This window comes from Ahaetulla prasina, chromosome 12 (assembly GCF_028640845.1).
Source record: "Ahaetulla prasina isolate Xishuangbanna chromosome 12, ASM2864084v1, whole genome shotgun sequence".
NCBI lineage: Eukaryota > Metazoa > Chordata > Lepidosauria > Squamata > Colubridae > Ahaetulla > Ahaetulla prasina.
In genome coordinates this window covers 10,258,152-10,273,323 of record NC_080550.1, presented here as the reverse complement: position 1 = coordinate 10,273,323, position 15,172 = coordinate 10,258,152, and the positions used below count along the sequence as shown (strand labels likewise).

Below are 15,172 nucleotides of genomic sequence, written 5' to 3'. Positions count from 1 at the left end.
GGACATCCCCGGTTTCTAGCTTTATATCGATGCCATTAAAACTAAAAAACTGCCTTGCGGGGGAACAAACTGTACTAAAAGCGCCTTACGACCGACCTCAACGTGAGTTACAATTGCCATGTAAAACATGCTGAAAAGTGTTCAGGATCTCACTGTCCGCAGAGTGTTTTCCCCAGCCTGCCGTCTCCAAGTGTGTTATCGAAGAAAAGGTGTGGCTGAACTTTGAATTTGATAGCTAAAGTCGGGTAATAAAGGAATAACAGAAAGTTAAAGCTTCCACTTTCGTTTTGGAAAAACATCCTAGTTTTTCCATTATCCAAGGATAGAAAACCATTGTTCACTTCATGAGTTGTTGTGAATCGAGTAAAAATACTGGGTTCTCACCAAAACACCTTATTTAAGCAATATGCTTTTAGCCTCCAGTCTCGCTGGAGGCTAAAACACATGAAGACCTTTTGCGGGAAATGGGTATGTCTAGTCTAGTGAAAAGGAGGAGGAGAGACATGATTTCAGGGGCTACCACGAAGATGAGGGGGTCAACCTTTTCTTCAAAGCACCTGAGAGCAGGACAAGAATCAATGGATGGGAACTAATCAAGGAGAGAAGCAACCTAGAACTAAGGAGAAATTTCCTAAGGATGAGAACAAGCAATCTGTGGAATAGCTTGCCTTCAGAAGTTGTGGGTGCCCCATCGTTGGAAATTTTTAAGAAGAGGCTGGACAACCATTTGTCTGAAATGGTACAGGGTTGGACTAGAAGACCTCCAAGGCCCCTTCCAACTCTGTTGTTCTATGTTTCACACTAAGCAAAAGCCAAACAGATTTGGTTCATGCATAAGCCCACTTGCATACTGTTTCTTCCCTAGTAAAGTACAAAGCATTAAGTGCAGAGGTGGTATTACAGATTAACAGAGCTGGAAGGGACATTGCAGGTCATCTAGTCCAACCCCCTGCCCAAGCAGGAGACCCTACATCTGCCTCTACCTAGGATCGAACTTACAACCTCCTGATTGGAGGCAAGAGCTGCACCTCTAGGCTACAGCAGCTGGGCTGTATTCAGTATTCAGCTGTTCTGGAGAACCAGTAGCAGAAATTTTGAGTTGTATGGAGAACCGGTAAATACCACCTCTGACTGGCCCTGCCCAGTGGTGGGATTCATGTAATTTAACAACCGGTTCTCTGCCCTAATGATTTCTTCCAACAACCAGTTTGCCAAACTGCCCAGAAAGTTAACAACCGAGGTGGTCCGAACTGGCTGAATCCCACCACTGGCCCTGCCCTCATCTATTCTCTGCTTCCCGAGTCCCAGCTGATCGGGAGGAAATGGAGATTTTACAGTATCCTTCCCCTGGAGTAGGGAGGGAATGGAGATTTTACAGTATCCTTCCCCTGGAGTGGGGAGGGAATGGAGATTTTACAGTATCCTTCCCCTGCCACGCCCACCAAGCCACACCCACAGAACCAATAGTAAAAAAAAATTGAATCCCACCACTGATTAGGTGATCAGAAGATCTACATCCTACTTTGAATTTCTTCTTTTTATATGAAATGGGAGGGGGGGCGGCATTGGCTAGTTTATTACACTAAGAAATTACAAGCCGTGGTTTATCATGCTGCATACCAACCTCTAGTTTAAACTAATCAGAGCTTATCCATTTCAGATATAACAGAAGATTTTAGCAAGTTAAACTTTAGTGGCTTCGGTTTACAGCCATGCTTTTACAACGAAAAGCAAATTCTCCAGCCCAAGCCAGCTCATGCATATAACTAAATAATGCTTTAGCATTATATCTCAAATGGGTCTAACTCTAGTTAATTAACTAGTTAATGAAATAGTGCGCTGTAGAATTAAGCAGTTAAATCAAGCAATTAATGTATACCAGATCTACATATTTACATATATAACAGGAAACTGGCGTATTCAAGACATATTGGAAGTTTCAGACTCCACCCTTCCTGTGGAGTTCGTAATCCCAAGCCTTGCCATAACTTAATTTCATAATGCTAAGATATGCTTGGCATAGCTTAATAGTTCTTATTTCAGTAAATAAGAAGTGAATATAAAATTCCCAAGAGGGATAAATTTATTCAGGATAATTCTACCATTATGTGCAAATCCTTTAAAAAGAATTAAGTGCTCAGTTCTAAAAAAAATATATATGTTATTTTATATATATATATGCGCACGGGCGCGCGCACACATGCACAAAAAGAATAATTTTACCCAGCTGCCCTTTTATCTAGTCTCTCTATGCATCGCTGAGAAATTCAGTCTCTATAAGCTATCTTGAGCTTAGCAAATTTGGGGATTCACAGATCAGTACTCCTGACCTTAGAAATACATTATTTCCCATGCAAGCAAATGAACTTAATGATCCAAGCACTCAAGCACCTTAGCCAAGTTTCTTTCTGGAGCTTATTACAAACCTTTAAAGAACACATCACCATCATCATCGTTATTATCATCATCATCTTAATTCATTAAACATGAAACTCAGTCAACTTAACATTCAAAAAGGCATCACAAATACCATTGACTTGTGCTGATGGTTGATACAGGTTGCTGCCAGTGTCCTAGGTATTATTATTATTATTTACTTTATTCATTAAACATGAAACTCAAGTCAACTGAACATTCAAAAATGCATCACAAATCCATTGACTGGTGCTGATGGTTGATACGGGTTGCTGCCAGTGTCCTAGGTATCAACCAAGTACCTTCTTAAGATATATGATGTTCCAAGTAGCAGAGTTTTTTGTAGTTTATGCTGGTGTTATTGTAGGAAGCTGCAATTTGTTGAATGTATCTTATAAAATTCTTGGACATGGTACCAAGTGCCCCGATGACAACGGGTATCACTGTTACATGTTTCATCCACAGCCGTGTAGTTTCAATGGCCAGGTCGCGATATTTCATGATTTTTTCCAGTACTTTTTCTTCAACTCTGGCATTTCCTGGTATCGCGATGTCAATAAATTGTATGTTTCGATTTTCTAAAACTGTGATATCTGGTGTGTTGTGTTCAAAATGATGATCCACCTGTATTTGAAAGTCCCACAAGATCTTCACCTTCTCATTTTCTGTAACTTTTTCCACTTTAAGTTCCCATGACTTTTGGGATACAGACAAGTCGTATTTTTTACATAATGACCAGTGGATTAATTTAGCAACTCGGTGGTGTCTAGCTTTGTAATCAGTTTGTGCGATTTTGCTGCATTCACATATTAAATGTGAAACAGTTTTGACTTTGTTGTTGCAAAGTCGGCAGTTTGGATTGTCAGTGGATTTTTGTATCTTTGCTTTCATGGCATTAGTTTGTAGCGTTTGTTCTTGAGCAGCGAGTATTAAACCTTCCGTTGCTTTCTTGATTCCCACAATAAGCCATGTAAAGTTGTCATCACATTTTCCTTCGATGTTTTTCAAGTACTGTCCATGCAAAGCTTTGGTTTTCTATCTATTTAATCTGTCACTATTATTATTATTATTATTATTATTATTATTATTATTATTATTATTATTATTATTATTATTCACATGTGAAATCAGAGCTGCCAGTTCTTTAGGTGTTGTTGGGCTTCGTAAGCATCAAGTTCTTGGCAAGAACTGAGGATGCCACAATGTGTCGGCGTAATACAAGTGTGGACCTAAGCAATGGGGCCTTTTGTAATTTGTCAGATGGAAATCTTGTTGATGTGCCATCCAGAGCTTTTGGGTATGGCACCCTGTGTGCTCATAACCACTGGGGCCACCATATGTGATTTCCACCATAATCTTTCAACTTTGATTTTTGGGCCTGGATACCGTACTTTTCGGAGTATAAGACACACTTTCCCCCCTCCCCAAAAAAAGAGGCTGGAAATGCAGGTGCATCTTATACACTGAATATAGCCATTTTTGGCCTCCCAAAACCCCGTCCCGCGCGTCCTGTTTTCGCCAAAAACAGGCCCATTTTTTGCAGAAACAGGGTGCGCAGAAGGTTTGGGAGGCCTGCAGAGTGCTCCTGGGGGCCGGGGAGGGCAAAATCTTTTTTTTTTCTTGTTTACCTCTTCGAAATCTTGATGCGTCTTATACTCCGGTACGTCTTATAGTCCGAAAAACGCGGTACTTTGTGATCTACTCCAATACTTTTTCTTCTATTTTATTATCCCATGGCAATTTTTGTGAAAGCCAACAGTATTCAAATGGTACTCCAGATATTTGGGGATTTCAGCCAAGATGTGTTGTGTCCCACTCCTCCGCTGATGGCCGGGTCAGGGAAATCCGAATCAGGCGTGCCTCTGCAGCTCTGCCAAAGTCCTAGCAAAGTTCTCAAGGCAGGCAGGAGACCAGAAAGTGACTTCAGCAAGATATGTTAGACTTTGCCTGACTCAGAGAATGCCAGAAAGCAGATCCTTTATATAGGCCATGGGGTGTGGCTCCATGACTCAGCACTTATCCAGGCCTGCCCCTCCCTTCCTTCTGTCGCCGCCGCCTATCAATTCTTCTGAAGCGAGGGTCACTCCAGTCTGTAGCTGTTGGCAATTGACCTTCCTCAGGCTCACATGCTGTGGGGGAGGGGGAGGGGTCTAGTTGCTCCATTTGCCTGGGCATGGAGCCAGAGCTGGGGGCTGGAGGTACTTCTTCCTCCTCAGCCTGTCTGGGCATGGAGCCAGGGCTGGGGCCGGGAGGCATACTAGGACATTCCTCAGCGTTCGGAAGCAGATAAGAAGGCCCCGGCTGCGGTGAAAGCGGGCGAGACACAACAAGATGGCTCTTATTATTGGAACTGTCTCTGCTTTCTTTTGCCACAATGGTTCTATTTCTATTTGCGGGGCTTCGTATTTTGTGATTTTATTATTAACATGCCACCCAATTCCCAGAGATTCAAATAAGTGGCACTGTACAGCCTGTTCTATACTCTTTGGGGGGGAAGAGAGATGCATCCGGGTCAGGGAGGAAAATTATTTTGCCTAACTACAGCTCTGCCTAATTATTTCACTAGAAATAAACGCCAAAGCTTTCCAGTAAACATGCAGAATTTCTAAAAAAAAAAAATAAATTAAAAGTAATTGCTCAATAGTGTTCCCCAGTAAGATTTCACAACTCAATTTTATGAGTGGAAACTAAACTGGCCAGAAACGAAAATAATTGGTCTACCCATGTAATCGTTGTATAGAAGAGACCAGCTATGCATGCGGAAATGTTTTATTTTCCTCAATTAAATAAGGTACAGAAATGTCATATACTGTGCCAGGAATTTTCAGCATGATTGTCCCGTCCATGTCACTGATAGGAACAGAAGAGAATATCTGTAGCTCAGGATCGAACTGTGGGGTCCTTGGTGCTTGCTGAGCAGGATTGCTTTCTTGCGGGCATTTCGTTACCCAGCTAGGTAACATCAACTAGAAGATAGCTAGAAGACGCTATCTTAGGGGCTGCCACAAAGAAGAGGGAGTCAAGCTATTCTCCAAAGCACCTGAGGGCAGGAGAAGAAACAATGGGTGGAAACTGATCAAGGAGAGAAGCAACTTAGAACTACAGAGAAATTTCCTGACAGCTAAAGCAATTAATCAGTGGAACAACTTGCCTGCAGAAGTTGTGAATGCTCCAATACTGGAAGTTTTTAAGAAGGTGTTAGACAACCATTTCTCTGAAGCGGTGTAGGGTTTCCTGCCTAAGCAGGGGGTCGGACTAGAAGACCTCCAAGGTCCCTTCCAACTCTGAATAACTCTGTTATCCTATTCTATTCGAGAAGAGAGTGAGGATTGCCTTTATACTACTGAACTGATGATGTTACCTAGTTGGGTAATGAAATCCTGGTAAGAAAACAACTAAGCTCAGAGAACACCAAGAACCCCCTGCCACTGACTTAAGAGAAGCAGCTGTTATCCACCAAAATTTTAACGAGACAAATTTCTGCTCCAACTGCTCATTGGTCCTTTAAGAAGATAAAAGTCTAGACAAGATGAAATTTTAAAATATCTCCCAAACATTAACTTTGGGAAGTTATTTATAGTAGATTAAACTATACGGAGACTAAAACATATGAAGAACTGTTACAGGATTTGGGTTTGGCTAGTCTAGAGAACTATGGTTTTCAACTATGGTTTTCCCAGTTGCAATGTATGGCTGTGAAAGTTGGACCATAAGAAAGGCTGAGCGCCAAAGAATTGAGGCCTTTGAACTCTGGTGCTGGAGAAGACTCTTGCGAGTCTCTTGGACGGCAAGGCGATCAAACTGGTCAGTCCTAGAGGAAATCAACCCTAACTGCTCTTTAGAAGGCCAGATCCTGAAGAGGAAACTCAAATACTTTGGCCACCTAATGAGAAAGAAGGACTCACTGGAGAAGAGCCTAATGCTGGGAACGATTGAGGGCAAAAGAAGGGGACAACAGACAATGAGGTGGCTGGATGGAGTCACTGAAGCACTCGGCATGAGCTTAAATGGACTCCGGGGAATGGCAGAGGACAGGAAGGCCTGGAGGAACGTTGTTCATGGGGTCACGATGGGTCGGACACGACTTCACAACTAACAACAAGAAGTCTAGAGAAAAGAAGGACTAGTGGGGACATGATAGCTGTATTCCAGTATTTGAAAGGCTACCAGAAAGAGGAATGGCTCAATTTATTTTCCAAAGCACCAGAGGGCAGGACAAGAAACAATGGATGAAAGCTAATCAAGGAGATAACAACATCAAACTGAGGAGAAACTTCCTAACAATGAGGACAATTAACCAGTGAAGCACCCACAGCTTGCCTTCAGAAATTGTGGATGTTTCATCTCTGGAGGTTTTTAAGAAGAGACTGGACATTCACTTGTCTGAAATGGTATAGGATCTCCTGCTTGAGCAGGGGGCCGGACTAGAAGACCTCCAAGGTCCTTGCCAGCTCTATTCTGATGAAGATAGTAATTGTACTCTTATAACAAAGGCATGCCCCATTTCTGTCAGGCAACAACATGTTCACTAGAGACAAACAGTCCAATATTTTCAGCAAGTCTAAAGATTTTTGATTTCTTCTGAAAGGGCCAGTGCCTATATGTGTTCTTCTGATTATTTCAGCAACTGTCAAGTTTGGTTTGTGTAAATGAATTGAGCATCCCATTTACCACTTCTTTAAAATTATATCACTGCAAATCCTTTTCTCCAGCAAGTCTGTTCGTACATTTTCCAACATGTCATTAAATACCGTATTAGAACACTTGGTGAAGAAGCTCAAGATCTCTTCCAATTACGATGGCTGGAAGACAAAATGAAATGGGCAAGGCTCCCTCTGAGCTATAGATCAGATTTAATTTTACTCTGCTCCCGTTCCCAATATGTGTGTGCATTCACACAACCACGCACACATATATCCTTCCGCAAGCTCAACATTTTAGGGGAAAAAACAAAAAAAAGCACATTTGCTAGATATTAAGGTACTTATTTACACAACAGATTGTAATGACCTAAAAATAGTCCAGATGGTGCAGCAGTAAACATATGGGGAACCTTTCAAGAAGTGATTCCAAAGTGATTAGATTTAAAAGAAATAAAACACACACACACACACACAAAACAATTTGGTGAGTTTGAGTCGAGCTCCGAAATAAAAGCATCCGTGCTGTAACAGATTTATAAAATCAAAATAATTATTTGAAACAGAACGCCTTACCATGAAAGGTAATTTGACTTTTTTTTTTCCAGTTACTGAAAATAAGACTGACAAAATTCAGGTGATGAAGGTTGCCTACCACCTATCAGTTTGGGAAATTAAGGCATCCTTTCAGCTATCATTTACATATATATATATATATATATATATATATGTATATGTATATGTATATGTATATGTATATGTATATGTATATATATATATATATATATATATATATATAGGTCTTTGGTTATTCGGGTTTTCTCCCGCGTAAAATTGGAAGTGTCTTGGCGACGTTTCGAAGTCTCATTCGTCATCTTCAGGCTTCAGCTTTGTGCTCCCAGAAGCACAAAGCTGAAGCCTGAAGATGACGAATGAGACTTCGTCAAACGCCGCCAAGACACTTCCAATTTTACACGGAGAAACCCAAATAACCAAAGACCTACATACAAACACCCGCGTAAACCTCAGAAAACATATATATATATATATATATATATATATATATATATATATATATATATATATATATATATATATAGAGAGAGAGAGAGAGAGAGAGAGAGAGAGAGAGAGAGGGAGAGAGAGGGCTCATGGGAATGCTATGTTTTCAATAGAACATTCAGATTCACCAACTTCAGTGTGACCTGAAATTGTTGACCTAGAAAATAAACCTAAAACCTGAATTGGAGTTTACATGCAAATTCATTCCCAATTATCCCCTAAGCTTTCTGAACTTCAACAGCCTAAAAAATGTTATTTTTGTCGCTATTTTTGCTAAAACATTTTGAGTCTGCAACGGTCGCTGATTTACTGCAAGTAACTTGCAGCATTTTACAGCTTTCGATATACTGGTGCTTCTTCAGTAAATTTGCTTGTTATGTTGTATTGTTTTAAAACCTGATGAAACGAAAACCTGGCTGGTCTTTACTGATACATTTAGCCTAAACAAAATATAGAGAAGATAGCAACTAAGGTAGCTAATGCCAAATAGTATACTTAATAGGAGATATCAGATCTCAACAATCTTGATTCAGGGCAAATTTAAATTATTTTTCTAAAAGACATTTTATAAGCCAGTTAAGATATGAATTCCAGTTAGTTGATCGTATCACATTGTTCTAGTTTACACATAACAGTAACCCTGGAAGATTTGTTTCAGTCATGATTAGGGAACTGAACAGAAAAAAGGAAAACAGAAAAGAAACACAATATATTTATCAGAGAATTATTGGCAAGTCCAATCTATTATACTTTAGCAGCCATCACTCTGCTAAACAAATAATTCCCTCAACACTGTCAAACTATTGACTAAATCCGCATTACTATTAGTCTTCTCATGGTTCCCATCACCCATCTCTTTCCACTTATGATAGTAACTTTGTTGCTTGTATCCTTACGATTTATATTGATATTGTTTCCTGATTGCTTATTTGTACCCTATGACTACCATTAAGTGTTGTACCTTATGATTCTTGATGAACGTATCTTTTCTTTTATGTACACTGAGAGCATCTGCACCAAGACAAATTCCTTGTGTGTCCAATCACACTTAGCCAATAAAAAATTCTATTCTATTCTATTCTATATGCACCAAGACAAATTCCTTGTGTGTCCAATCACACTTAGCCAATAAAAAAAATTCTATACTATTTTATTCTATTCTATTCTTATCTCATGTACATCTGTATTAAGTTGTAATACACTTATATAACTATCATTCTTTTTTTAACCTACTGTATTTTGCATGAATTGGTTCTTTATTACATTATACTTGTCTATGCAAAGTTTACCCCATAGGCAATCTGTAGGGAACAAAGGATAGGTCAGTTTGTTAAAACTTTGATTTGATGAGTAAGTGACAGTGAGTGGGACCACACAGCACACTAAAGCATAATCATAAACCAGAACATTTTGATTGACATCATACGCTAATCCCAATATAAACAATCCCGTCAAAATTTAGAACAGTGCCCTGAATCCAGTTGTTCTCTTTTACAGTCATCAATATATGAATTTACTTCATTCATAATCACATAATGGAAAGGCTGTCACAGGAAGCACTATAAAGTTAAAAAAAATATAGAAAGAAGTAGGAGAAACAGCTCGCACCATATTTTTGGGGTAGTATAATATAGTATTACCAGCAACTTATTTTGAAAAACAAGGGACTTTTATCTGTTATAGGCGCACAGACTAACACAGTAGTCTTGAAGTTAGAACGGTTAAATGTTGAAGTTGGAATAAAGAAATATAGCTGAAAAGAATTAAGATAGAACAAATCAGGTTGAATATTCTCATCTAAGGCTGTGCCATTATGTACCTTACCAGAAAGGGAGAGTTTAATCTCCAAGCATCAAAAACATTACTGATTGCAGTAGCATTGTGACTACAAGCATATCAGAAGGATTCAAAGAACAAGACTGTGTTTAAAACACTGTTAAGGTTTTTTTTTCTTTTTGTCATTCCCTGCAAGGTCAGAGTTAAGCTAGGAGCTTAGAGGCACATCTTATGCAATTATAATGTATAGGCAAAAATATCTCTTTATCAAGAGGGAGAATTAGGGTCAGAGCACTCCTTGGAAGAAATACGGAGGTATACGAAGTAGTACATAAATCATACATTTGGACATTCCAATGATTTGGGGTTGATGTTTAGTCCCAAATACATACATGAAATGTTAGCCCTCAGCAAGACAAATATTTTACAAGCATTGTTGTTTGAAAAAAAGGCCTAACGACATAGGCCCTAGACATATATGAAGTACTGAACGCAAGTTCATTTTTTACTTTGCTATAATGGGGTATACCATTACGTTAGCAAGCCACATGATTGCTGAATGAAATGAAAACTTTACCTGGGTGCATCAAATACAATGAGACTTCATAGCTACATTTTCCTTGTTTACTTATTAGACCTGTGACTATTCAGTACATACAACAATATTAGTTCTAACATATCTTTTTAAGGTTTTCTTTTACAGATCCTTTAATCTTGGTTGTTAGGTTGTACCTGAAAGCCCTCAATCAGATCTGCACAGGGCAACAGAGAAAAGTATTACACTTCCCATCCAACTTTTCTCATTATTAAAAAGGCACCGACTTGTTTGAGTTCAATTGGACTTCGGGTGACTTCAAATCCATGTTGTTCTCCTGGCAAAATACCAAAGTGGTTGCCCGCTTCTTCCAGAATGAACATGAACGCACATAGACAGAGACATTTAGACTAAGTTCCTGGTCTAGAATAAAAGTTCTGAGATTTCCTAGTGGTCTCCTATTCAAATTCTAACTGGTCTTATGGTACAAAGCAATTAGAAGCTGCCAATTTCTTTAGAAGGCATTAAACCTAAGAAAGAGCCAATTATGGACTGGAAGGAGGGAGGGAAGCATAGGCATAGAAAACGCAGGAATAGGGAGAGAGTTAAGGAAGGAAAGAAGAAGCAGGAAGGGAGAAGGAAGGTAATAGGTTATATAAGAATAAGGGGAGAGAGTCAGAAAAAAAGAAAAGGGATAAAAAAACAGGAAGGAAGGAAGGAAGGAAGGAAGGAAGGAAGGAAGGAAGGAAGGAAGGAAGGAAGGAAGGAAGGAAGGAAGGAAGGAAAAGGTAGAGGGGAAACAAGGAGAAAGGTGGAGGATGGGAGGAAGGAAAAAGGAAGGAAGGAAGGAGGGAAGGAAGGAAAAGGTGGAGGGGAAACAAGGAGAGAGGTGGAGGGTGGGAGGGAGGAAAAAGGAAGGAAGGAAGGAAGAAGGAAGGAAGGAAGGAAGGAAGGAAGGAAGGAAAAGGTGGAGGGGAAAGAAGGAGAAAGGTGGAGGGAGGGAGGGAGGAAAAAGGAAGGAAGGAAGGAAGAAGGAAGGAAGGAAGGAAGGAAGGAAGGAAAAGGTGGAGGAAACAAGGAGAAAGGTGGAGGGTGGGAGGGAGGAAAAGGGAAGGAAGGAAGGAAGGAAGGAAAAGGTGGAGGGGAAACAAGGAGAAGGGTGGAGGGTGGGAGGGAGGAAAAAGGAAGGAAGGAAGGAAGGAAGGAAGGAAGGAAGGAAGGAAGGAAAAGGTGGAGGGAAACAAGGAGAAAGGTGGAGGGTGGGAGGGAGGAAAAAGGAAGGAAGGGGTAGGGAGAAAGGAAGGAAGGAAGGAAGGAAGGAAGGAAGGAAAAGGTGGAGAGAAACAAGGTGGGAAAAAAGGGAGAGAGGGAGGGAGAATGGGAGGAAGGACAGGAATGGACAGGAAGAGCGAACAGGTAAGAAAAGGAGAGCAAAGGAAGAAAAACAGGAAGGAAGGAAAGAAGGAAGGAAGGGAAAAGGAAAGTAGCTCAAAGGCGGAAGGCAGGAAAGAAGGGAACGGAGAGAAAGGAGAGAGAGACAAAGGGGGGGGGGGGGAACCAGGCCTTGCACGCAGCCGCCAAAAGCCCAGGAAAGGCGGAAGCGGCGCGGGGGCAACCACCAGGCCCCGGCCGGCCGTGCAAGGCCTCCTCGTCCTCCTTCTCCCTCCACCGCCTGCCTGACACACCCCCGGCGGGCCCTCCGGCGCACGCGGCCCGCCTCGGCCTGCCCGCCGACTTGTCGGGGGTGGAGGGTGAGGTGGGGGGTTTACCTTCCCGTGCGAGTCCCGCAGGCGGCCCAGCCGGGCGGAGGCGGAGGCGGAGGCGGAGGAAGCGGCGGAGGACGGGGGCTCCATGAGGCGGGAGGGCCTCGGCGCGGCCTCAGCGGGGCGAGTGAGTCCTATAGAAGTGTTTGTGCCGCGCCAGGCGCCGGCCTCGCAGTCGCATCCGGGGCGCTTCGGCCTGAGGGGAAACAACAACCGCCGCTGATGCCGATGCCGATGTCGCCGTTGCCGATGATGCCGGAGTAGCCGGAGCCGCCCGGGCAGGCATCTCAGTCTCGCATGCTGGGACGGCCTCCGCCGCCAGCCGCCGATGCTCCGCTCGGCCGACGCAGTCTGGGAAGCGGCGGGGGAGGAGGAGGAAGAGGAGGCGGCGGAGGAGGAGGAGAGCCGCTCCCCTCGCCGCGCCTCCCAGGCTCGGCCTCGCAGCCCACGGTGGGCCCGAGGCGGCCCGCTCGCTCGCCCGCCTCAGCCCGCTTGTCAAGACCCTCCTGAGGGGGGGGAAGAGGAACGCGGCTGGCCGTGGTGGGAGCTGCACGGAAGGGCGCTCCCATGGTGCACGGCGGGAGTATGGGTGCCCCGGTGCTTGGAGGGCAATGGGGCCTCGTTTGAAAAGGACTGAGCGACCCGTCGTCCGCAGCCAGAGCAAGGAGGCCGCTCCAGGAATGGAGATGATGGGTTCATTTTATTCCCAGCTGAGTTTGTGGGAACTATGCCTTTCCCATCATCCACAGCCAGAGCAAGGGTGGCACTCCGGGAATGGAGATGATGGGTTCATTTTATTCCCAGCTGAGTTTGTCCTAGGCCGGTCCCATCATCCACAGCCAGAGTGGCCTCCAGGACTGGAGTTGGGTTCAGGTTGTTCCCAGCTGAGTTTGTCCTAGACCAGCCCCATCATCCACAGCCAAAACAAGGGTGGCACTCTAGGAATGGGTTCATGTGGTTCCCAGCTGAATTTGTGTGCACTATGCCTTTCCCATCATCCACAGCCAGAGCAAGGGTGCACTCCAGGACTATAGTAGGGTTCAGGTTGTTCCCAGCTGAGTTTGTCCTAGGCCAGTCCCATCATCCACAGCCAAAACAAGGATGGCACTCCAGGAATGGAGATGGGTTCATGTTGTTCCCAGCTGAGTTTGTGTGCACTATGCCTTTTCCATCATCCACAGCCAGAGCAAAGGTGCACTCCAGGACTATAGTAGGGTTCAGGTTGTTCCCAGCTGAGTTTGCCCTAGGCCAGTCCCATCATTCACAGCCAGAGCACTCCAGGACTGGAGGATGTTGTTCCCAGCTGAGTTTGTTTGCCCTGTGCCTTTCCCATCATCCACAGCCAGAACAAGGGCACAACTCCAGGATTGGAGTTCGGTTCATTTTATTCCCAGCTGAGTTTTTCCTAGGCCAGTCGCATCATCCACAGCCAGAGCAAGGGCACACTCCAGGACTGGAATTGGGTTCATTTTATTCCTAGCTGAGATTGTCTGCCCAGTGCATTTCCCCATCATCCACAGCCATTGTACGGCAGCACCCCAGAATGTAAGTTTGAAGTTCAGTTCACGTTATTTCCAGCTGAGTTTGTCTGTCCTAGGCCAGTCCCATCATCCATAGCCAAAGCAAGGTTGCACGCCAGGATGTGACATTGGAGTTTGATGCACCTTATCCCTAGCGGCCTCTAATCCTTTCCCATCATCCACAGCGGAAACCTGGGTGGGCTCGAGTTTGGACTGCAATCGCAGTCAGAGTCAGAGAGCCTTTCTAAAGAACTTCTCTCATCATCCACAGCCATAGTAAGTTTGCGACATAGGACTTTGGTTCGTATTGTCCCCAGTTTATTTATTTATTTATTTGATTTCTATACCGCCCTTCTCCCGAAGGACTCAGGGCAGTTTACAGCCAGGATAAAACAACATAAATAAAAATTAAAACAAATTTTAAAAAACTGATTCTAAAATTTGAGTTATGATTCTAAAAGTTGAGTTAGACTGCCTCTCAACCTTTCCCATCATCCACAGCAGAAATAAGGCTACCTGCCCCATCATCCTCCACCTGCCAACCTCTCAGACTTCCCACATTGTATGCACAACTGATATCAACTCCAGCAATGGTTAGCCCTGTCAGGCAGTATAAATAATAAGTGAACAAATGTATTTGTTCAACTGTTACAAAAATTCGATAGATCTTATGCCAACTAGGAAGCGAGATAAACTAGATTTCATTGTTCTCACACTCTCTCCAAAACATGCAAGATTATAATTCTTTAATGTCATTAATTTAAAACTACGATAAACATACTGAAGAAATGTCATTTGGTATGTTAATCATAATTTCATATAATTTATCACTGTATTCTAGAATGACCACCACCACACCTTATAAGCCATCTGGACAATCCTGGGCCAGTCCCTCTCTCTCAGCCCTACGAAGGAGGCAATGGCAAATCACTTCTGAAAAATCTTGCCAAGAAGACTAGGGACTTGTCCATGCAAGAATTGGACATAATTGAACAGAAGAAGAAGAAATCCTATACGATAATATATGTTACAAAAAAAAAGCACAATACAAAAACATGTAGATAAACATAGGTTTTAATAGTTTTTTTTAAAATCAATGGATTTCACATCTTTCATATGATGAAATCTTAAATTTTTATAAATATACCGAACTGGATCTTAACCTTATAGGACATGTTTTAGACATTCACTTGATGTCACTCTTATCGGTTGGGAGCTGCCCAGAGTTTGATACTGTAAGAGGGGTAGATATACAGTATAAATGTTTTCAATAAGTAAAATATTTCAAAATGTTTAAGTACCTATCCTCAGAAAATGTTTTTCCAGCCTTCTTTAGGTTCAAGGACATCACATCTTCAAAATATATGTACTGTATACTGTGCAGATAAATGGTCAAACCATTGTATTATGACAAAATAGTTTGCAAGTTCCGCAGATTCTATAAAAGCCGCGGAACCTAAA

The 15,172-nt window shown here is 42.5% G+C and overlaps 1 protein-coding gene across 1 annotated transcript in view; it reads right to left on the bottom strand.

Annotated features, from left to right (window-relative positions):
• Window positions 1–12,657, bottom strand: part of URI1 (URI1 prefoldin like chaperone) — a 56,828-nt gene extending 44,171 nt beyond the window's left edge. Inside the window, exon 1 of the mRNA XM_058154833.1 lies at window positions 12,198–12,657. Within this exon, the coding sequence (XP_058010816.1) occupies window positions 12,198–12,281 (84 nt within the window). The 5' untranslated portion in view covers window positions 12,282–12,657. The remainder of the gene's footprint in view (window positions 1–12,197) is intronic.
• Window positions 12,658–15,172: the final 2,515 nt, after the last annotated feature.